Here is a 25733-nt window from a genome sequence, read left to right as displayed (position 1 = left end):
TATAAAGGAATTATTTTTTTTTTTCCTTAAAAATAACAAAAATTAAAAACTGTTGGTTTTGCACCATGGTTCGTTAACGTAAGCCCAACTTTTTTTTTTTTCCACAATTTTTCAAAAGATACAATAAAAAAACTTTCTTTCAATCAGCAACCGAAAAAATTATGATTTTTTTCCTGTGATAAAATTGTTAGTTTAAAACCCTGGTTTGTTAGCCTAAGATAGCCCATATCCTACCTTTAGTTTAAAAATTATAGAACCATTATTATTTTTTATTCATATAAAAAATAGTACGCATACACCACAGTGACCTTTTATAATTTAGAAAAAGTAAACCCACTGGTGTGGGCATTGCTCCTCAAATGTTATTTATTTGACTTGAATTCTTACTTGATTGAATGTAGTACATATAACATTCCTGTTAAGAGCTTAAGGCCATTTTTTTCACTCGGAGTTGAACATAACTTGATATTTTTTATCCTCAACTTCCGAATTCGGTTTTATTCACTCCAAGTTGACGTTTTCAACTTTCAATTTTTAACTCGAGAGTTGATCAACTTCCAATTTTCTCAACTTCCCTAAAAAGTACATAGAAGTTTGCCGACCAAACTTGAGATTTTGCTTCAGATTTTATTTTTAAATTTTTCTGTCAAAATTTTGTTGGTAGTTATTTTTTCAACGAATTAATATTCCAAAGCAAACAAAAATCGAAAAATTAAACACAAAAAAGAATACAAATATGCTATGGATATGACAAATTCAAATTTTAATTTAAATAATTGACAGTTTTTGTTTCATATTTCATAAATATCCCAAGGATATTTTTCAAACTTGAAGTTGACCAACTTTAAATCTTCAACTGGAGAGTTGAGAAAATAAATTAGTGAATAAAAAGAAATTACAACTTGCGTTTGAACTCTCAAGTTAAAGTCAACTCTCAAGTTGGCAAACTCGCGTTTGCTTCAAGTTAAGGAATAGTGAAAAAATGGCCCTAAGTTGATTTGTTTCATTTCACCTCAAAAATCATTGATTTTTTTGGTTTGCCATATAAGCACCTAGCAAAGCTAAGCTACATGCTTAGTAAAATCTATCCAAAAATTTTTCAGAGTAACAGTAAATGTGTATAACATGGTGTGTAAGGTGATTTCTTTTTTAGTACACGAATGGTCCTTTTTGAATTCAATGTCTATTTTACCTGATATATAATAACTTATTGTAGATCCAACCACCCAACTTATTTTTATCAAATGATCAAGAAATTGTTACCAGTCAAACAAATTGTAGGTATTATTTAAGCAAAAAATATTAAAGACACATGAATGTATGTAAATTTATTTCGTTGGAAAACGTGTATCACATTTTTATTGTGTAGAGTTATTAGATATTATAAAATACAAAAAAAAATATAATGTTTTTAAATTCAAGCAAAATGGATACAAATAAAAAAAAATAAGGAAAATATATTTGCTAAGGAATTTTAACAATTTAATCATTTAATCTATGAGCATTTTTCGAGTTGCAGCTTTAATTATTTTATTCTTAATATTATTATTTTTTTAAATATCATACTAACTAATAAATAAAATATTCTAAATACTTAACAAAATACTGTTAAACAGATGTTATGTCAGCTTCTGAATGTTCTGGGGAATCATTAGTATCTTTATTACGTTTTGAAAGGCATGGAAAATCTAATAAACGCTCTCCTTTACCGAATTCTTCACCTTCATCCAACGATTTAGGAAGAGTTCTTGGAAAATATATATAAATATTGTCAAATAATGCAAACAAATATAAAAAATGGACTTCTAACCTGTTCAAAGTTTCGGGCAATAACAGGCAAACGAAAGCTCCACTAAAGAATAAAACACCCAGTATTATCGATGGTGCTGCCTTAAAATATGTTCCTAAGTATAAAATGTATGGCGCCAGAAATGAAGCCGCAAACCCAGCTACATGTACAGCAGCAACTCCTTGTCCACGAACACATGTTGGTATTAGCTCGGTGGCATACTGCGATCCAGATTCATAAGAGATTGCAACTCCAAACCTGGCAGCAATTGTAAGACAAGCTAAAAGTGTTGCATTATGGTTTTGTTTTTGGTAAGCAATTGCAATCCCAGCTGCTGTTGTGAAAATGCCACCAACTAATAGCGATGAGGAGGCCATTCCTTTGCGACCGATTTTATCTTGAAGCAATATTAATAGTACACTGGAAGGTAGAACCGCTAATGCGCTAAGTGAGAACATGACAAAAGGTGATAGTCCCATTCCTTCCACATTTCGTGACACGGCATCATAACACAGCGTTATGACCATTCTGAAAAACAAGAATATTTTTTCAATAAAGCTTATGCCAAACAATTTTTGTTTGTATGATACAATGACAATGTTTGCTCTCAAACAATATAGGTAGAAATGTTGTGCTGTTTGTGTTTTGTGTACAGCTAGTTTTACGAAAGGGATGTAGAACCAAAATTTTTATTTTAAAATTTAAAAAAAAAAACATAAAAAATAAACCAAACCAGAACTGGACGAAATTGAAATGGGACACGAGCACTAGCTTTCGAATACAAAAAGAATTATCAAAATTGGTTCACCCAGTCCAAAGTTATGAAATTTATTAGGTAAAAAACATAAAAAGAAAAAAATACAGAATTGATAACCTCCTTTTTTTTGGAAGTCGGTTTTTCTGTTTCTATGTCAATAGCTTCTAAGCGTTAAAAACGATTTTATAATTTTTTTTTTTTTGAATCCTGTTCATGGGTTAAAGATGCTCTTTTCACAATATCCATCATAATTGTTTGTTTCTGACACAAAATAATTCAAAACACACTTCCAGTTAAGAAAAAACACACAAACGTTTTTTCCTAAATTTTGATGCTTTCTTCATTCCAGAGTCTTTGAAGCCGTCAATTATAAACAAGATCCCAATAATTACCAACTCATTATAAAAACCATAATCAAATTTCTTTCCCTACCTGTCATTTCAGAAACTCTTGCCTTAATAACAGGATGAGCTGCATTTTCAAAACCAGGTTGCAAATTTTTGACTGGCGCGGGCGCCTGCTTAAGATGCGCATGTTCTATGGTCAGATTGATAGCGTTTCAGTGAAATTTATACGCAGCCTGGGACCTGTTTAATAAATGTTCATATATTTTGGTCTTGCGTTTAAGAACCATATTCGAAATTTTTTGCAATTTCGGTTATGAACAGCTTTTGTATTTTTTTCCCTAATTGATCTTGAGAACTTTTCAATCTTATCTCTGTAATTTTTTCTCAATTTTATAAGTTTTGGTTGTGTTTTTTTTTTAATTTATTGTTTCCTTAAGTGCTTTTCTTAATTCTGACAGTGTTACCAACAACATCTACACTCACACTTTATTTAGTCAGCCAATCATGTCATCTTGTCCTGTCGGATAAAATAAGATCTCAATGTTGTTGACACCAACTTTTGACGGGACAAAGTTCACGCAGATATTATAAAAAAAATTACACTTAAATACATTATTTTAACCAATAACACACTTCGGGAACATCAGAGTAGGTACCCAGTTTTATAATAACGTTAATATATTTGACAAAAGTAGTAAAAAAAAGTATACTTACGATTTAAAAAATAATATAAGTGTATGTTTTCTCATCCTTGGCGTTCTAAACATATCAATTAAGTTCGATTGCTTCTCGCCTTCTTTCGTCCTTTGTTTCTCACAATACTTTCGAAATTCATTAAAATCTTCATCCGATACTTTTTTTCCATTAAATTTTGCAACATTCCTTAGACGTCTTATAGCACCGTCCAAATCATTTCTTGTTACTAGCCATTGTGCACTTTCTTGTATAATAAAATAAAATAAACTTATGGACAAAATTGGCAATGAAGTCATTTTCAAATAGTGCTGCCAAGTTCCGGCAACAACTGCCAGCCATGGTGTAAAAACTAGACCTAAGCAATAAAATAGGCCTACGACTAAATTGAGACCCAAAGTACGCATTGATGGTTTTATGTATTCCAACACTAAAATATATAAAATATACATTTTTAAATAAATTTTTACTATATAAACATTAACTTTAAAAAAATTACCCATTATATACATTAAGTAAAAGTTTGTGTCAGCTGCTAAACCGGAAATAAATCTGCAAAGTGTGAATGTTGGCAGCGTTGCTGTGAAAATTGTAGAAAAATCTCCAACAAATCCAGATAAATTAGATAATATCAGTGCAGGTAATCGACCAATTTTATCTGATAAAAGACCATAAAATAGGGTCCCTACAACTGATCCGACAAAAAACATTGATTGTCCAACTCGTGCTTTATAAGCGGAATCACATACCCAATTTAACTGAAATAAAAAGTAATATTTTTGGTTCATTAATTAAGAAATTTATGTTTATAAATAATTCAATAAATTTATAAAAAAAATTCGCATTTAAGTTCATTTAATCCAAAGATTTTCTGTGTTTCAGAACGCCTCGGGAGCTGAGAGACCCGCAAATTTTAATTTAAGTTAAGTGCCAACTATGTATTTCTATAATTTCTGTAATGTTTTTGTCCCTTTTCTACGTAATAATGTATAATAATTATTTTACTTACCTCTGTATTCATACTTCTATAGCCATAATCATAGTCATAAATCCATCTTGTGCACGCTTCCGTGCTTACAGTTACATTGTAACCATCAATATCCAGTAATTTTGTACATGATGGATTTTCGAACTTTGAGTAAATAACAGCTATTTCCGTAAAGGATTTGTTTTCTAGTTTCTCATGGTAACACCTTTAAATTTGAAAAAAAAAAAAATGGAAAAGATAAGTATTGTAAGTATACTTTTTTCAATGTGTGTACATGTACATAATTCCTACAGTAAAATACAAAATATTGGATCCTGGTAAGTTGATTTTCACACGGAGAAAAAAGACCACCTAAGACTTAAAAACAAATGGATTCTGCATTAAATTTAACGGATTTCTGCATAGTTATGTATTTGCCAAGATGCCTTTCATCTTAAATTAAGCGGACAAATCTTCTTAATTTCTTGAATGTGCTAATTTAAGAGAAATCCACTTAATTTAAGCGGAAAATCCTCGTATTTTTATGGGGAGACATTAAAAAAAAAAACTGGCGGTCGATTTACAACTGTGGGGTCACTTTTAATTTTATAGTTCTCTAAAATGAACATTCCTATTAAAATGAAATGAAGTTCAATTTAAATTTAATTCGTCCACTCAAAAAAGATTAGGTTCTTTTTATATTGTGGAAAACACCATAACACAGGACCAACAAAAAAAGGATCTTGGGAACGTTTTGATTTTATGAATTCGGATTAGTTTATGAGTTTCTAAGATTCTACATTTATGAAGGATTGGATCCTTGCCATTAAGTTAAGAGTCCCACATTATTCCTCAATTAAAAAATTGAAGTATTGGACTTGTTTTGTAATTCTCCGGGCATGAATTCTTATAAAACACATCTTTAAGAACTTCTTAAGAGAAAACTTGAACGAAAGCACAAAACTACAACTTAATCATGTTTTAAAAGAATTTAGAATGAAAACGCTTATTGCAGCAAAAGGAAAACATACAAAAAACTTCATTAAAGTGTTTTTTTTTTCTAAAAATATCATTTCTTATGGGAATTATATTTAACGTCAAGTTGAAAAAAAAAATCTATCTCAAATATAAAGTTCACGGCTGACTGCCAGGTGCTGCAACTCCATGTGTAATTACTTATGATATGACCCTGTGATCCATAATAGATCATCATTGATAATAAAACTATATGGATCAATAAAACAGTTTTGTATATTCATTTTTTTCTTCATAAGTATTTGGTTCTATCTACAAACGGAATGAAGTCATCTGTTTATCAAAATATTTTGTATGTATTTTCTTTATTTTTGGTTGATTGAAAATGACCCCGATATAAAGTAGGACTTATGTCTAGTTTTTTTTTTATGTGCAAATTTGATCCAAGTTTACATGAATAAATAGATGCGTTTTATTATGACTAATGAACCATAAATATCATCAAAATATAGACAAAAAAATTCTATATTTATATTTTTTTTTTCGCTCACATTTGTTTATGCTACTCCAACACACGATCTATCCTTTATCAAAAGTCATCTTCAAAACCTTCCGCTGTTTCTGTTAATCAAAATAGGGACTAAATTTTGGTTTAATAAAAATGATCTCGATAGAAATGTCTTACATGATAAATTGATCCAGATCAACACGAATGATAAAACAATCTCTCAAACTAAAAAATTAATCCGTAATAAAATGCACGACTGGGTCGCTCGAAGTTGTTCTTAGAGTTCCAATTACTACATTTTTTAAAACTTTTTGTACACAAATTTGGTAAATGTATGTATGTATATGAAATAAAATGCACGACTTGGGTAGCACGTACTTGCTCTTATGTTAAAAGTAACTCTAATGTTAAAGCTTTTTATTCAAGGAAATTAGGAAAAATTTGAAGTTTGATATTTCCAAGAAATTTCATAAGTACCTAGTGTAAAAAATAAAATCTATTTTTTTTTTATTAAACACCGTTTTAAATGATGTTTTACAAAAAACCAAGTATGTAATTTTATTACTTGTATAAAAACGTATTTTTAGAAAAAAAATTTCGAAAAGCGTTAGAGTCGTTTTTTAAAAAAATAATATTTTATATTTAAAAAATTTCTTACATTTTTCAAAAAAAAAGTTGGTATGCCATTTTGAAGAATAACTAAATAACTAATTTACACATAAAACCGAAATTTCAAAATTTTTCACAAACCCGTTTTCAAAAAATTGATTTTTCAAAAAAAAAATTTGAAATATTTTTAACAAATCCAAAAAAGCGTTTTTTGAAAATTTCCTAAAATTTTAATATTACCTTTATCTAAACGCTTTTGCATAAGAATTTTCATTGGAATCGGGTTAATTTTGTACAAAATATTCAGAAACCAAAAAAACCGTTCTATGACAGGTACCGTTAATAACGGTACCAACATGTTTTTTTATTTCTAAAGTTGTCTCTTATGTGCACACACATAAAAATCTTAATCAAAATCGTTAGAGCCGTTTTTGAAAAAAATTAACTTTTCTATTTCCGTTATATGGTAGGTACCGTTTGTTTTGGTCATAAAAAAAAATTTCAATTTCCCCTCTAGGGAATCACCAAACACTGGTAACTACCAAGTTTGAAGAAAATCACTTCACTCGTTTAGGCTCTAGCTCAAGGTATATACAGACAGACAGACAGACAAACAGAATTGCCGGACCCACTTTTTTGGCAATCTCCATCATCGTAATGTCATGTAAAATTGTTATCTCGAGTTCGATTTTTTTTACGAATCCTAAACTTGCCCTATAGTACCTACCTATATCGCAAGTAAAAAAATCTACATTTCGTTCTTGAAAAAAAAAACAACATCTTAAATGAATTTGGGTTCAAAAAAAAAGTAGGTACGCGATTTGATTTCTTTTGTTAAGATAGTGTTATAGAAAATCGTAAGATTGTAAAGTTTGGAAACCTGAAAAGGAAAACAAATTTTATAAAGAAAATATATTTACCAGTGATTTGGTACAAAACTAATAATAGTTTGTGTAAAATAGTGCATGGATATTATAACATTTATCAGTCCAAATAGCGCCAATATCATGAATTGGTATCGATTAAAGTCTCCACATTTTTCTAGAATTTTGTCGAAATCCATTTATCCCAATTTTATAAAAATGATTCTAACCACTGTAAGTAAAAAAGAAAAAAAATTTAAATTTTTAAGATTATTTCTTTTAAATCGATATTAAATTTATGAATTATATGGAACCAAAATTCATTACTTGTTTGATATTGGCCATAAACCTGCAAAATTATATTAAACAAAACACAATTTAAAAAATCTAATTTTGTATACGTCTCAACAAAACACCCTTTCACGTTTAATATTTCAATAAACTTTTGTATCATACCAACAGAAACACTATCAGCGAATTTTACAGCTTTGAATTTTATCAACAGGGTGTTTCTAATTCCAGGTCCTCTCATTTACCTGGAAAAATATCTTCTTCTGTTTAAATACATTTTCTTGGTTCTTTATTTGTATGACAACAACAACGTAGCATGAATACGTTTTTCTAGACTTCCTATCTTTTCTAATCTATTAGATGCTATTTAAAATAAGAAATTAAAAATTTAAGAAAAATGATTGGTCATTCGATAGAGTGTTTATAAATATGCTTAAAAACCCACTTAATTCTGAGACTATTAGTGAAGTGTTACCCCTTTTTGCATATAGGATTCATGTTCTTGATATTCAATAATAGATTGAAGAGCAAACCAACAAAACAATCTCCCGGCAAATTCCATTAATTCGTCAATTAAAAAAAGAACAAAACAGAAATTGAATCATAATTTCATAAAACATGTAAACAAAACAAGAGCTAACCGCTTAAAAGCAGTAAAGAAATTGCCTCATGGAAAATTTATGGAAGTGTGGAATACATTTTCATTAGACTTATTGACTGTCAAACGCACCAATGCAGATGCTGGTGGCTGCGGGTACAATTTTATATAAAACTCAAGTGAGAGCTACAGTCGCACAGTGGTGCCTTTAGAACTTTTTGGCGTCAATAAAATGTATTTGCACTGCCATTTCTTTACGAAAAAATTGTAAACTTTTTTAAATCAAAATGGCGGCTCCATAATATTGGACTTTAGAGCCTTCTTTAAAAAAGTATGTAAGCTAGAAATAAGGCTAAATTGATGTCAAAAAGGTGTTCGATTCAACAAAAATTTTTAAATTGCCGAAAAGTTTTCGTATTCCACATACTTATATGCTTTAGGCCCATTTGCTGAAACGAGTCTTAAATATTTATGTGAAACATAAACCCTTAAGTTATACATAGCGGTTTGCAAGAACTTAAAATTGTGTCATAAATTCCTCTAAGTTTAACATAACTTAGGGGGAAGAAATAGTAGAACTTAAGGATTTTATGATCAACTTAAAGTATTTAATTGACCAAAAAAGAAAGAACGTGGCTTAAAAAATTGATGTATGTTGTAGAAAAGGAAATAAATTATCAATTTAATATAAATTTACTCGCATTTATTAGCATTAACCATCTTCAGATGGTAAAATTTACAACACACATTTTTTAAACACTGTTCACTTTTTGTTTTTATATACCTCATATTTTTTTTGAAAAACAAAAATATTTGCAAAACAAATTCTGTCAAATGAATAATTTTTTTTATAAAATTAAACACACTTTTATTGCCACTTTCACTATTTAATACTTTTTTCTGCAACAAAAATTGCCAAATGGGCCTTAGGCCCATTTGCTGAAACTAGTCGTAAATTTTGATCTTAGCTAGGCCGAACATAGCTCTTATGTTTTACTTAGTTTATTCTAAGTTTCTTAAAAAAATTTTATGTTCAACCTAGCACTGATTGACTTTCATGCGAGAAATCCCTGAGAACTTCAAATTAATTTGTCAAATCGATATAAACGTCAGTTAGTTTTTATTTGTTTTTGAGAAATTTTAGCAATACAAATTGTTAAGAACGCCTTTAAATTAACGGAAAAAGGTAAAAATAGTGAAATAACGAAGAAAAAAATAACAAAAATAATAAAAATTATTTAAATTATTTCTATTTTAAGTGGAGCGATTGAATATAATTCAATTTTAAAGTTCAAGTGACCTCAACTCCAAATTTATAACTGATGAGCCCACTGTCGTACCTGGGCGAAACGCTTTATAAATTTGGAGTTGAGGTCACTTGAACTTTAAAATTGAAAAATAGTGAAAGCCCAGTAAAACTTGCGTTTTAATTAATAAATGGAATAATTTTAGTGAATGTGTTTGTGTTTTGTGAACGTACATATGTGTGTGTCAAAATAAGTGTTGAAAAAAAACAACAAAAGGGTGAACATTCTCTCAAAAAAATTTTCAGAGATGGTTAGAATTTATAAAAATAAGTCAACTCATATTGATATACTATAATTTTTGTCCATTTTGGTACCAACGCATCATTTTTTGAGCTATATTCTCTCTTTTTTCTCAAATAAATATGCTTAAGAAGAACGTGCAAATTTTTGGACTCCGAAAACCATCAAATGCACCACTGTGCGTCGCCGCCTGCCTGCTTCATATTAGTAGTTACGTTAAAATGTAAGATGCTTAATTTTGTGTGTGAATTTACACTTCTGTAATAGCCACGGTGACCATCCGTCTTCTTTTTGAGAAGAGTCTTGTTTTTATTTTCGTTGAGTTTTTCCTTAAAACCTAGTACGCTGCTCCTGCCAAACGAAATTTTTCGTTGAAAATAATTAAATTTCCCGTCTTTTATGTATTTTTTTTGGTATTTGGGAATTGCTCGTCGCCAAGAAAATATATGTATAGGTACCTTACCTTATCTCACGCTTTATTTTAACATAATATTAGCAGTGTTTTATTTTCCTCATGATCCAGATCATTGTATTTGCATTTCCTAAGCAACAACAAAGCAAAATCCTGCTTTTGTTGAAGCACAATTAAATAAACTTATCTGATCTGGATCACGTTTAAAATAAAACACTGCTAATTATCTAAGCAGAAAATGAAACCGAAGAAGAATAAAAATGGGAAATATGTTTAAAATTAAACTTTTTTGTATTTAAATTTTGGAAAAAAAAAATAAAGAAAAAATGATTAACATTGTGTCTTTAAATAACTTCTTCAGTGAACAAATTAAAGGAAAATGGTAAGTATTTTATACGAACTACTTCTTTGCAGAAGGAAAGTGCATGTTTTCTTGAATATCATCCACCTTTTTATTAATAAGAAGATTAATTAATATTTTTAAAAGAAATACCTAATTGAGGAAGTTCATAGCACCCGGTAGAATGTTAAAGTAGGACTTTTTAGGATAAGTAAAAAAAAAGTATAAGCATGTCATCGCTGATTACACTGGTCAACAAAATTTGACTTTTTTTTTGCCACAAGAACCAAAATATACTTTTCTAGTATTTTTCGGGGTGCTGAATCCGAATCTGAAGTCAGAAAAATTTGATTGGCCTCCGTTTTTGAAATATTACCGTTATAAAATGCTAAAAAACGTCATTTTGGCTGTTTTCGAGGTTCTGTTTTTATGTGGGGTAATTCATTAGAAACAAATTTTTAACGGTTATTATAAGAACTGATATTCTACTTTCAAAAACTGTTTAAATTTTTCCGATATCTTTTTTATTGCTCGAGATATCTTAAGTTTCAGTTAATAAGCCAAAGAGAAACTAAACTTAATTTAAAGATTAAGTCTCTGATCACAGAATTTTTGCCACAAAAACCAAAATACACTTTTCTGAAGGTTTTTGGGTTGCTGAGCACGAATCCGCAATCAGAAAAATTCTATTAGCCTCCGTTCTTGAAATATAACCGTTATAAAAAAAAAACCTTTTTTTGCACTTTATAACGGTAGTATTTCAAGAACTAAGGCTAATAAAATTTTTCTGATTGCGGATTCGAGCTCAGCAACCCAAAAACCTTCAGAAAAGTATATTTTGGTTCTTGTGGCAAAAAAAGTTTAATTTGGTTGGCCAGTGTTGTTTCTGATTCAAAGACCGCTGCTTAAATTTTAAATATCTCGGGCAGTAAAACAGATATCGGAAAGATTTAAACATTTTTTGAAAGAATAAAATCAGTTCTTATAGCCACCGTTACAAATTTATTCACAATGTATTACCCCACATAAAAACATAACCTCGAAAGCAGCCAAAATTACGTTTTTTTACATTTTCTAACGGTAATATTTAAAAAACGGAGGCCAATAACAATTTTCTGACTTCAGATTCGAGTTCAGCACATCAAAAACTACTAGAAAAGTATATTTTGGTTGTTGTGGCAAAAACCTTGTTGACCAGTGTTATTGATACTTAATCGATGTTCAAAATGTATCACTAAGAATGATAGTTCAATTATCTTCTAGCAAAGCTCTCTTTTTGCTCATTACTACGATCAAATTTCCATGCAAATGCATACATATCAGGACAATTCCTTTTACATGGCACTCAATCGTTATTGCATTTATGTATATTTTGCTATAATTGAATATATTTCGCATTTATTTGCATCCATATTTAAAAAAAATGGAAGAATATTCTAACCAAAAAGAATTACCGGTTGTTAAAAAAAAAAACTTTTATTTTATTTGTTTTATAAAGAAAAATATATTAAACAATATCTTCAGTGTTTATATCGTAATTTTTTTTATAATTTAAAAGAAAAATTAATTTTCTTTAAGATTCTGTGGTTTTAAATGCATATTTTAAGTGCACATGAAAATCCTATCCCTTACTCATTTCAAATAATGACATTTCAAAATAAAAATAGCAGTATTTATTTCTAATACTCAGTATCTACTCAATTTTCTACAAATTGAATTTTTTTTTGTATATGTAATTGAAGTAAAAAAGGTATTTAAATTATAAATTCCTCATTTTTTATAAAAATGTCTCATGTGTGAAAATAAAAACCATTCTTACAATTTAATCTATAATAATTAATAAACTCGTTTGCCTTCGATTTAATTTTACTTCAATTTGGGACAAATTTATTTACCTATCATTGGATTGTTGATTATTGTCATCATTCAACTTTGAAATATTGCAAATTTAATAAAAAAAACATGTCTAAGAAGATATGTATGTTTAACAAACTCATTAGCACCAAATGTTATTTTGTACTTAATCTTTCTTCAGATCAAGTATTGGTTCATAAAAAAACTTGATATTGATTATAATAATTTTGACTTTTATAAAAAAGAAGCTGTGTTTCAGATTTCTCAAAATTACAAGGAAATTTGTTTTTGATGGAGTATTTTTTTTTCCTAAAATAGCGAAACAATATTGCATGCATTTCTTAAAAATGTGTTTACAAACATTTCGAAGAATAAACTAATTTCTTGGTAACCACTGAAATTATTATTTATTGACATTAGGAGCGTGCGATTCAATAATTATTTTTTTTTCTCGATCAAATGACACAATGTTCTAAGTGGATACAAACTTAAACTAGCCCTTATTCATGAATCATGAAACTTCTGCGACATCATTTATACCAACCTAAGAAATGTCCGTACTTTTAACACGTTTTATAAAATATAGGTATTTTCAATAGTATTTTTGAGTGTTAATTAGAAAAATAAACAAAATATTTCTGTAATTTATTTTTTTTAATACTTAATATTTATTGGATAAGTAAATCACCGCTAATCTCAGTAAAAATCTAATGAATCAGCAATTAGCAATCAAACTTATTTATTAGACAGCACAGAGCACATCTATTTGGTAACACACATCGCGAGGTTTAATCCGATTTTTTTTTTTTTTTTTTCAAATATACTAGATACGTTATAAACATTGTATCACGATGCAGATTTCCTTATGTTTTTCTTGTATTATTTTTTTTTAACGAAAAGTTCATGTATCAAGTTCATTTAATTTATAGAAACAAATTGTTGTTGTTGGATAAAAATAAATTAAAATCTTACCGATATTTTAAATCCAAAAACAATTTTTGTCACACTTATTTTTTTTTTTTTTTTCAATTTGAACTAAATGTACGAGTATGGTTGATTGTACAAAGCGTTCACGAATTTATTTTTAATTATATAAATAAAACAAACAAAATAATATTTGACATATGCTTAAGCGTGCACCCGAAACGCCAGCCAGCATATGTACGTAGGTACTTCAAAAAATTTCTATGCTAAATTAAAATGTTGACAATTTTATTTATACTACAATAAGTTCTTATGTAAAAAAAAATAAGAAAAATTGTCAACATTGAAACTCTTTTCACTCTGTCTAGGTGTATTTGTTGTTTGTTAGAAATACAATTTAAAAATGACGTTCTGCATTTAGGGATGCATTTAAAGACGCACAAATAATGTTTGCCTCTTAATTATAGACGATATCTAATTAAAACAAAAAACACCGCAGACGCTTTTATGGTAGTTATGTATAAGTGCTTTGTACATAAATGAGCTCAAATAAATTAAATTATGCTTGCAACAAATTTTTGACGGTATCCACTTTAGCTTTCCATTTTATTCAATCTTTTGTTTCTTTTTTTTTCGAAACATTATTTTCTATAAACAGTCGGAAAATTATTTTTGTTTCGAAATGACATTACAAAAAATGAACCGAACGATCACTTGGCCAGTTTTTTCATCACAAAGAAAAATTAAGATCTTCACTTTTTTATGTTTGTCCAATAAAACTGGGCATTTTTAAATTTTTTGCTAAACAAAGAAATACTTACATTTTTAACATGTAGGTATATTTCTTATATATTTGCTAGCCTTCGAAATTCAGGAGCAAATGACTATTTAAAAAAAATTGAATGAGTCTATAACCGTTCAAGAACCGATAAGATCACACACTAAAGTGAATTTCTGTACTCGAAAGCAAATGTAGACTCTTCTAGAGATGGCCCTAACTTTGAAAATCTTGCCAATATAATAGACTCGGAATAAATGTCTCTTAAAGACGGAAATATATTCATGAAAATAACACTATGACATAGACATACATATGTGTATGTACATATTGGTTTATTACTCAACGAATTAAATCGATCAATTTTTTTATTGAAAATTGTCTTATCGCTTGCTGGTATGTAGCCGCATGTTGAGCTGTTATAAGGAATCTATCTTCCCTTATTATATTTTTCTTTTAGATTGGTAAATAAGGTTGAAATGATTTTTATCTAGATGTTAGTTATAATTATTGCAGATGGGACAAAATGCGTTGGAGCTTTCTTGGATATTTAATTTTTTTTCTTTAAAGCTTTTAATAATAAAAGTTTTTCAAAAAATGTTGATGCTTTGATACTTAAGAGAAAACACTCGTTATATATTTTGAATTAATAATTTTTAACCGACTTCAAAAAAAGAGGAGGTTCTCAAGTCGACTGTATTTTTTTTTTTTTTTTTTTTTTGTTACCTCAGAACTTTCGACTGAGTAAACCGATTTTGATGATTCTTTGTTTATTTGAAAGTTGGTGCTTTTGTTCTTTCAATTTGGTCCAGTTCTAACAATGGCATCTATGAGAATGAAGGTGGTTTTTGTTAAAAATATATTATTACTTGTTTCTATAGATAATTATTCTAACATAAAAATTTAATTTCAAAAATCAAACAATGGGCGATGTGCATGCAAAACAGATAATGCTTTTGCCAATAAAGGCCGATATCTCATAGCAAATTTTGGAAGTGCAGGTATAGTCGAAACGTAAGTACGCAGCTTTATAGCTACATTATGTAGGTCGTGATATTGGTTTAATTTGCAGGTTTTGGTATATAGGGTTTGAAATACTACTACATCAAGATACAAGCTTTTTAAATCAACCATATCGCCCAATTTTTGGAAAGTTTTGAATTCAAATAAATAAACAAACAATTTAAAAGAAAAGTTAAAACATAGCCACTTCATTGAATTCTACTAATTGCATCGTCAAGATTGAGGTCTTCAGGGTTAGGAAAAATAACAGAGGTTCAGTTTCTGTATCCCGAAAACCATATAAAACTCTATAAAATACGCTATGATTGAGGTTTATAGGATCTTGTATTCGATAGCCGAAATATCTCTGAAAAGGACTTTTTGGTTACTAAATTACTAAAACTATAACAAATAAACTAGCCATTTATATAAATTGTTAATAATTTTAGAAAAAGTTCAGCTGCCTCATAAATGGTTTCTTCCAGTAATAGACCGAGAGCCGACAGCATATTTTGGCAGTTTTGATATAACCGAAATTCGAGTGTGCACATATCTAGATATGCACCACAGTATATCAACGGAACAAGTCTGGCAGTGATCTTTTTCAGCTTTCCCTTGCCAGACGCATCCAAAGTGCAGCAAAAAATCAATTTTTGGCGTTTTGGTATAACCGCATAAATGATACACCAAAAAATCATAAAAAATCCCCTGATTTCGAATCTGTGGGTACCGCAAGTTTCTTTTTCAGCTTTCCCCCCGCCAGACCGCTTTAAAGCATTTTTAAGTGCATTTTTCTAATAAAAAACCTAATAGTTTACTTCTGTTGGGTATAACCGTATGATGGTAACAAATTAAAATTCTATGTCTATTCCTGGTTTAGAAAATATACGTTTAAGCCAGATATTTTTCAGCCTTCCCTCTGCCAGACGCCCTTAAAGGTTTCCCAAACAGGTTTTTCCATAGAAAAAACACCTAGTTTCTTTTTTTTTCTTATAAAATTGAAATAATATTTTTTTGTTTAGAGTAACCATATGATGGCCAAATATTAACTTTCTCTGAGTTTTCCTGATTTAGAAAATGTAAGTTTAAGCCAGTTTTGTTTCAGCCTACCCTCGGCCAGACGCCCTAAAAGGTATCTCAATAGTACGGGAAAGTTAGATTTTGCTATATGGAGCATGGGGGTCTGGGAAAAAATCCGAAATGCATTTTGACTTCAGGGCTCGAAAGGCATAAAGACACGAGTCGTAAACCAAATTTTGTTAAATCGCACTAAGAGTCATTTGGCCGCCATTTTTTTTTAAATTTAAATTTTGGTTTTTCACATAACTCGCGTATTTTTGAACCTACAAAAAAAAACAATGTATGAAAAACTTGAAATAATTTAATTTTCTACAATATATGTTAAATAACATTTTTCGATTATCCCTTTGGTTTAAAAGTTAGGGTGTTTTTTTTTTAAACACGTCAAAAAGTGATTTTCTTATTTTTGTCATATCTCTTTTCCTTAAGCGTTTTAAAAAAAATTTGTTCGTTGTAGATCTTTTAATTACCTTCATTTGTTACAATATTGGTTTTTCGATTTGACAGACCGTTTTCGATCTGTAGGCAAAAAACTTCAAAAAATTGCAATTTTTACTTGCGATATAGGTACTATAGGGCAAGTTTAGGATTCGTAAAAAAAATCGAACTCGAGATAACAATTTTACATGATATAACGATGATGGAGAATGCCAAAAAAGTGGGTCCGGCAATTCTGTCTGTCTGTCCGTCTGTCTGTCTGTCTGTCTGTCTGTATGTACCTCGAGCTACAGCCTAAACTATTTGAGCGATTTTGTTCAAACTTGGTAGTTAACAGTTTTGGGTGATTCCCTAGAGGACAAATTGAAATTTTTTTTTTAGGACCAAAACTAACGGTACCTGTCATATAACGGAAATAGAAAAGTTAATTTTTTTCAAAAACGGCTCTAACGATTTTGATTAAAATTTTTGAGTATAGTATTAGACATAAGAGCCAACTTTCGAAATAAAAAAAATATTTTTTTTACCTTTATTAACGGTACATGTCATAGAACGGTTTCTTTGATTTATGAATATCTCGTTCAAGACCAACCCGATTCCAACGAAAATTTTTATACAAAAGCATTTAGGTAAAGGTAATATTAAAATCTTAGAAAATTTTCAAAAAACTCATTTTTGGATTTTTAAAAAATATTTCAAAATTTTTTTTTGAAAAATCAATTTTTTGAAAACCGGTTTATGAAAAATTTTGAAAATTCGTTTTTATGCGTAAATAAATTATTTATTCAAAATGGCATACCAACTGTTTTTTTGAAAAATGTTAGAAAATTTTTATATATAAAAAATTATTTTTTTACAAAACGGCTCTAACGATTTTCGAAATTTTTTTTCTAAAAATTCCTTTTTATACAAGAAGTAAACTGGCATACTTGGTTTTTTGTGAAAGATCATTTAAAACGGTATTTAATTAATTATGAAAACAGATTTTTTTTTTAATTTCTTAATTTTTCTTAACTTTCTTGAATAAAAAGCTTTAACATTAGAGTAACTTTAAGCATAAGAGCAAGTACGTGCGACCCCAGTCGTGCATTTTATTTGTATAGGGACAAATAAAATGATTCTTGGTGCGGTTGTACAAAATGTGGTTTTAGACTCTTTCGATCCCTGGGTTTATGCTCTTTCAATCCCTGAAGACAAAATGCATTTCGGATTTTTTTCCAGACCCCCATGCCCCATATAGCAAAATCTAACTTTCCCGTACTATTGAGATACCTTTTAGGGCGTCTGGCCGAGGGTAGGCTGAAACAAAACTGGCTTAAACTTACATTTTCTAAATCAGGAAAAGGCAGAGAAAGTTAATATTTGACCATCATATGGTTACTCTAAACAAAAAAATATTATTTCAATTTTATAAGAAAAAAACAGAAACTAGGTGTTTTTTCTATGGAAAAACCTGTTTGGGAAACCTTTAAGGGCGTCTGGCAGAGGGAAGGCTGAAAAATATCTGGCTTAAACGTATATTTTCTAAACCAGGAATAGACATAGAATTTTAATTTGTTACCATCATACGGTTATACCCAACAGAAGTAAACTATTAGGTTTTTTATTAGAAAAATGCACTTAAAAATGCTTTAAAGCGGTCTGGCGGGGGGAAAGCTGAAAAAGAAACTTGCGGTACCCACATTTTTGAAATCAGGGGATTTTTTATGATTTTTTGGTGTATCATTTATTGGTGTAATACCTAGTAAAACGCCAAAAGTTGATTTTTGACTGCACTTTGGATGCGTCTGGCAGAGGGAAGGGTGAAAAATAGCTGGCTTAAAATTATATTTTCTAGACCTGGAATAGACATAGAATATTAATTTGTTACCATCATACGGTTATACCTAACAGAAAATAAGTAATCAGGGTTTTTATTAGAAAAATGCACTTAAAAATGCTTTAAAGCGGTCTGGCGGGGGGAAAGCTGAAAAAGAAACTTGCGGTACCCACAGATTCGAAATCAGGGGATTTTTTATGATTTTTTGGTGTATCATTTATGCGGTTATACCAAAACGCCAAAAATTGATTTTTTGCTGCACTTTGGATGCGTCTGGCAAGGGAAAGCTGAAAAAGATCACTGCCAGACTTGTTCCGTTGACATATTGTAGTGCATATCTAGATATGTGCACACTCGAATTTCGGTTATATCAAAACTGCCAAAATATGCTGCCGGCTCTTAGACTATAAGCGAATGAGTTTTTTTTATTTTTTGCTAAATTTTTCATGGGTTGTATTTATTTATTTTTTATTCCAGTAATAGCCCAGTAATTTTAGGCATTTTTTACCCCAATCTGCGGAAAAAATCCTACTGGGCTCGATTTTGGTATAGACCTTCGTTACGGCGTTTTTATGAAGATGTGAAAAATCGATTTTCCATAGACCCCTATTGACCTACGAGCAACAGGTCACGGGATATATGCGAAAAACTGATTTTCGTAACCTTTTGACCTCTATAACTTCTACGGACGCGATATCAATGTAGATTTTTCATATCTTCATAACAACGCCGTAACGAAGGTCTATACCAAAATCGAGCCCAGTAGGAATTTTTCCGCAGATAAAACCTAAAATTACTGGTATATAATATTTTAAAAGTAAGCAAAAAAAATATTTAAATTTTTTTTTTTAATTTTTTTTTAATGTTTATTTATTAACATTGACGACAGAAAGGGTAAGAATACTTTAAGTTATGAGTGCTAGTGTTTATTTAATGTCAATTAAGGTGTGTTTTCACCTAGAGTTATGGCAAAAGTTGTAAATCACATTATTTGCCCTTTATCCACGTGCACTGTGGTGTATACGTAATATTTATTTTTTGGATTTTTTTCACACACGAAAGAGAAGCGGGTAGAATATGGATGGTCAAGCACGATAAAAAAAATGGCCATATGACACAATAAACTTTAAAAATTAAACTTTAATTTTGCATCAAAAGGGTTACCTACAGTTCCATTTTCAAAATTAAGCCTGTAAATCTTGATTTTTAAAAATGCATATTTTCACAATATTTTTTAATTCAGTGTTATTGGTCATAATAATTTAACTGTATACCCCTTTTGATGCAAGGGCCTTAATTTATAATGCTGGAAGGAAATACTACTTATTTGTGTTTTATTTTGTTTTTTGGTATTGTCCATGAAAAAAAGGTTTACTCATGTTTTTGCAAAGCTTTGGTTGTTTGGTCCCATAGGCTGCTGATTGTCCACTTACTGAGGAGAAAAACAAACCTTGGTCAAAAAAAGTTTTGGCCTCTTCATGTGTAGAACTAGATGAGCAATCTTGAGTAATGGAATTATGTTATGTATTATTCGATGAATTTTAAAGATGCAGATTTTTTCTTGGTTTATGTTGTTAAACAAGCACATGATAACATTATGTCTTGCATGTATCTTCGATATGAATGTATTATATCTGGAATTCTTGCATTTAGTGCATTAACCATGCAGTTTTTTAAATAAGAATGAAACATAGAAAAAAGAAACAGTAATTGGTTTTTGTTCCAAGATACGAAAAATTTAAATTCTGCGAGCGTAAAATGCACTCGAAAACGCAAGGTGGATATTGCGTGGTTAGATAGTGATAGGTCAAGGAAGATATTTTTGGACATTATTTTTGTATCCTTAAGTTACCTGTGATTATATTTATGGATAATAAATCCTCTTTTGTTCAAGTAAGAAATTATTTTTTTAATTTAAATACCCAAACTTAACATAACAAAAATAATGTAATGCCTATATTGTTTAATACATACAAAGCTTGACATGTTATTTGATATATTCGAGCAAGTATGTGGACGCAGTTGTTGTGAATATTATTAATTTTTTTGAATCAAGGTAAATAGAAACTTTATTTCAATTGCAATTATCGATAAGATGCTAAAACTTCTTCACACGATTAAGCAAGCAATGAGCTGAGCATAGCACACTTTCAATCATTACTGGATGACTAGTAACGACAACTATATTATTTTCTATTTCTAAATTCGCATTATAATATACCTAGGTACCAATTTGTACAATATTATTCCAAGGAATAGTAATGCAATGACTCATATTGATCACACATACAATATGTACAGTAATAATTATCATCTTATCATCATCATCACTGCTTTGATAGAGTATAGACAGCTTTTGAGTTTCTTTTATAATGAAACTAGCCAATAAGAACTTATTTTGTCCAAGAGTGCGTTTGCAAAATAAGTACATATGTATATGCATGTACTAGTACTAGGTGTTTATATTTTATTTAATTAAATGCACAAATAAATAAAAGTTAATTGTTAGGGTGTGTTAGAACCTAGGCTAAAGTTGTAACTCACAATATTTGCTCGTTTTCCACGTACACGGTGGCGTATACGAGTTATTTTTTTTTATTTTTTTGCCTTTTTTTTAATCTTTTTTTAAGTTTAGGGGAGGGGGAGACCATTGATCAAGCTAGAAAGTTAAGGTTTATGCAATCTCGCCATATGACACATTATTTTAATGTATTTTATAATGCCGAATGGAATGAGAACCGAAACGACTACTTCCCAAATGGCACTAATTTTCCACTTATAAACAACAGACTTTGGTCAAAAAATATACCAATCTCAAACAAATTGGGGGGGGAAAAAAATTAACTTCTTCGTCTGGAGAACAAGATTAGCAATATTTATTCCTTTTTTGCTATGAAACCTTGTTTTAAATGTTTGATATGTAGATACAAATACGGTGCAGGGAACTAAGTCCATTGAGGGACTTTGTTCTCATTGAGTGGGAACGAAATCCACTTTAGTGAAGTGGTTTTCTTTCCCATTCAAGGTGGGATTGAATTCCACTCTCTAATGGGAACCTAGTTCCCGTGGACTTAGTTCCCCGCACCTACAAATACTCACAAGGATCCTGTTCAGTGCGGTCCACCGTCCACTTATATTATTGCATAAACTGGTGACACAGGTGAAGGATCTTATTTCAAATCATTCAAAGAAATGATCTCTTTTGCAAATACAATTAGAGATGCATTTCCCAATATTTTTTGACAGAAGATCAAAAATAAATGATTTTTTGTGGCAAATGGAAATTCACCTAAAACGTGGTCATAAATCAAATTCTCAAATTTCGATTGGCTCTCCGGAAGAGTCCACAATCATTTAGAAGGAAGAACGCTTCTCAGAATAAAAATTCTCTCTTGATTTCAAAACAGAATTTACTCAAAATCACTAATATTTAAGTAATTAAACGTCAAACCAAATTTCCTAGTAGAAAAGCAAAAAATTTGTATTTGATCATTCACCAATACGGATATAAAATTTCAGAATTGAGAAGAAGCGATTCAAACTGTTTTATTTTAAAACGACATTAATAAAATGTGGTCTTTAGTATTTGACAAGAAACTACCAGGAATAATGATTAAAAAAATGTCCATAATATTGCAAAATTTTATCAATTAAAAAACGAAAAAAAATGTCCAAATTTCATTTTTAAAACTTTATTTCTCAGAAACTATTTAATGACATAATTTGAAATAAAAAACAAAATAAGGAATAAATTATAAGCTTTAAGAAAAGTTATAACCCAAGATTCTTAGGTCCATTTTCTTCACTCGGAGTTGAACATAACTTGAGAATTTTTAATATAAAAATTCTCAAGCTTTTTTCAACTCCGAGTGAAGAAAATGAACCTTAAGTGCTTTTTTATGTTTAATAATTTTTTTTATCCCGGCTTTTCGGGAGGTAAGTGGGTAAGCACTTAAGTGGGTTTTACTGCACAAAGAAAATGAAATTTTTTGGTTCCAAATAACTTTTTAGTCATTTGGTAGCGTTTTGATGTGAAAAATGTTCTCAAATTTTGTTAGGCCTGTTTTAGACCAAAATACCGCACTGATGTGCGACGCTAGAACTTTTGCAATGGCTGAGGGCCAACAAAATTTGCTCTATTTAAAAAAAAAAAAAAAAAAAAAATATGCCATTTTTCTATGTTCCATTTTCCATAAGCCGTTTTCTTACTCTTCACGAAAATTTCTATATGGAAGCGTTTAAGTAGCCCTAATTTCGGGATTTAAAAAAAATTAATTTAACGATCTGAGCTTAAAAAAGCTGAAGGTTTTTTTAAGTTTCTTAAAATTAAAAATTATGTACATAACTCCATTACTCCAAAATAAAATTAAAACTAAAAGAAAATTTATTTTGTGTATCAGTCCTTGAACATTTGTATAAACTCTTTTAATTCTTGGTTATCACATCAAATATAATACTTTCACTGAATTTCACAGGTGTTGCATTTTATTCAAACTCTTGCATATGCGGTTTAAAAAAAAAGGAAAAAAGAGTACGCATACGCCATAGTGCACGTCGACAACGTGCAACTAATGTGATTAACAATTCTGTTCTAGATGCTAACATACTCTAATCGAAATTATATAAACAATTGCACTCAATAATTGACCAAAATGTTCATCTCCTTGTCGAAACTGTTAATTAATAAACGAAAAAAAAAATTCTTTCAAAATTTAAAATATTTCAGCCACGTTAATAAACATTTTTAACTGTTATGTTCCATTTTGATTAAATAAGAAATTGTGATTTTGAACAAAATTTATTTTGAATAAAAAGGATTTTATAACAATTTAAAAAAGTTCATTGTATGTGATAAAGCTACCGAACACGGTTTCTGTTTCTTGTTCATCCTGGAACGTTGTCAAATTTTCATCCTTAACATAATACATCCTTACTTAACATTACTTTACATTACATTACATGATATGACAAGAACAAGGAATCGTGCGTACGCGCATGCATGTGTAAGGTATATTAAAGTTTATAAGCAACAACAATTATTATGAATCGATATTATTTTACAAACTAACTTTTATTTGAACAAAAAATACTTAATAATGTGAATTGAAATTATAAAAGCAAAGCTTTAAATAAGCTTCAGATGTGATGCGAATAACATGTGCATAAGCAATAATATTACTAACCTATTTTTTATCGAGTTCTTTGCAATTTTAGATGCCTGCTGCGAGGTTTAATTCTACTCAAATATTTACAAAACATAAAACAACAATCAAATACATTTATGCGTTAGACATCACTAGACAAATAGAAACTTTAGAATTTAGATACTATAGTAATAACTACTTTCATTCACTAGCGGTAACCACCACAACGCACTTCTTATGCATAAAAAAAGAACTAAATAAATCCTTTGTATAAACCCATCATAATAAGACCGAAGGAAGTTTGATGGTGGTGTTTTGACATATTAACAGCTGAGAGAACAAAAAGTACCCTAACTTCATAGATGTAAAATTACTTCATATGTAGACCTATGTAGACAGATATATACATAATTGTATCACTACAAAATAAAACCCTTAAAAACTTTACTGTGCATGAATATTTTTGAAGAAAAAACAAAACAAGCAATCGTTTATGTTATGTGTTAAGGGTTTCTTAACAGCTGACATAAATTTTGTTTATTTTCTAAACTTAATGGAAAAATTTTTTTTGTTATAAGAACTAAGAATCTTAAGAGTAAGAGTGTTTTTTATATGAAAGGGTTTATTTTTTAAAGAAGTAAACAAAGAACTATAAAAAGTTTTTTTTTTTAATTATAACAAAAATGATACCCCAATAAATTTTTTTTTTAAATGTTTCATTTACAACAAAACCAAAAATCAAAGCTGTCTATAAAAATATTTAAAGTGACAGGGTGTTTTTTTTTACTAAAAATAAAATGAAATTAATGGGTGAATGGGTTTTTTTTTTTGTGAATGGAAAAGTAACTATCACCCCTATTATACGTATGTCGTTTGTACTAAAACAACAAGACAGCAATTTGAAGTTCCCTCCGCTCTTCGCCCTTCTTCTTTTTGACATGATATTTGCTTTACTTAAGCCTAAATTTTGGCTTCCGTTCCATCGTTTTTGTATAGTTTTAGTTCAAACAATAACCGCAATAGCGGTCTGTTCCACAAACAATTTTGTTAACTGTTTTTGATGACCTTCACCGCCGCACTCACTCCCGTAAAAAAAAACACCCTTCTACCCAAATTTTCTTTATAGACTCTTTTGGTTCTTGGTTCTCATCATCATTGATGATTTTACCTGTATTAAAAAAAAAAAGTTTCATCGTTTTGTGGGATTTTTTTTTTTCCTAGAATGGGAATTTTTGTACGTTGATCCAATTTTTAAGAATGGTCTTAAGCATTTGGTGAAAAACTTCAGACCTCTAACGGATCTCTCCAACACCCCGCCCCCGGCGCTCGTGCCCAAATTGTTCGGAAAACTTGTTTGGTCACCATAAAGCGGTGGTAACCACGTGATTTTTGGGTTTGTAAAAATGAGAGGAACGATATGGAATTAAAATTTTTTTACAACCAATCAAGAATCCATGGTCTTCATTTGGGGCGGTGACTGTGGACACCCTGTATATGCCTTAATTCCATATGAACTACAAAAACAAAAAAACATTTTTTATAGCCGACCAGACCATGTTGAAATTTAAAACTGGAGGGGTCAATTACGCAATACGAAACGATACTGAAGTAGACGATAGTCACGACAAAGAGCGATCATGTAAAACGAGAACGTCATTTGGCCAAACTAGACCGAACAAAATATTTTTTTGAGGCTCACATGAATTCTACCAGCAAACGCAATAATATTGTGAGAGCTGAACGAAAACGAAAGTTAAACGATAGGTAAATGGCAGTCGTAAAGATTAACGAGTATCGTTGAAGTAAAACGATTATCGTAATACGTAGTCGCATTTCAACGAAAACGAAGTAGTTTTAACGATAATCGTTTTACAAAATAGGGCCCGAGATTACGTAACTTCCTATACTCGTAGTTGGTCGTTGCAAATGATTTCCACAGGTATTTTGTGAAAATTTTGCACTTTTTGAATTAAAAATTGTGTGGCTTGTAAAGCAAGT

At 29.8% G+C, this 25733-nt stretch overlaps 1 protein-coding gene across 3 annotated transcripts; it reads right to left on the bottom strand.

Annotated features, from left to right (window-relative positions):
- Positions 1-1323: 1323 nt before the first annotated feature.
- Positions 1324-24017, bottom strand: LOC129914608 (organic cation transporter protein). Of its 3 annotated transcripts, none has more exons than XM_055993941.1 (7): positions 23775-24017; positions 7566-7740; positions 4596-4779; positions 4086-4344; positions 3608-4016; positions 1811-2317; positions 1324-1747 (listed from the first exon to the last, which is right to left on the bottom strand). In XM_055993941.1, the coding sequence occupies exons 2-7, from the start codon at positions 7706-7708 to the stop codon at positions 1609-1611; spliced, it is 1641 nt and encodes a 546-aa protein (XP_055849916.1). In that variant the 5' UTR covers positions 7709-7740; positions 23775-24017; the 3' UTR covers positions 1324-1608. The 3 variants fall into 3 exon arrangements, with proteins under 3 accessions (XP_055849916.1, XP_055849913.1, XP_055849915.1); XM_055993938.1 differs by lacking the exon at positions 23775-24017 and adding an exon at positions 14296-14457; XM_055993940.1 differs by lacking the exon at positions 23775-24017 and adding an exon at positions 13523-13638.
- Between the last annotated feature and the right edge of the window lie 1716 nt (positions 24018-25733).

Source organism: Episyrphus balteatus, chromosome 3 (genome assembly GCF_945859705.1).
Source record: "Episyrphus balteatus chromosome 3, idEpiBalt1.1, whole genome shotgun sequence".
Lineage (NCBI taxonomy): Eukaryota > Metazoa > Arthropoda > Insecta > Diptera > Syrphidae > Episyrphus > Episyrphus balteatus.
This window is presented reverse-complemented; position numbering and strand designations above follow the sequence as displayed.

Coding starts and splice junctions, on each gene's coding strand:
- LOC129914608 (XM_055993941.1), bottom strand. CDS start 7,708: ATGGATTTCGACAAAATTCTAGAAAAATGTGGAGACTTTAATCGATAC. Junction 4,780..7,565: donor AGTTTTGTACCAAATCACTG/GTAAATATATTT, acceptor TCAAATTTAAAG/GTGTTACCATGAGAAACTAG. Junction 4,345..4,595: donor ATAGAAGTATGAATACAGAG/GTAAGTAAAATA, acceptor TTTTTATTTCAG/TTAAATTGGGTATGTGATTC.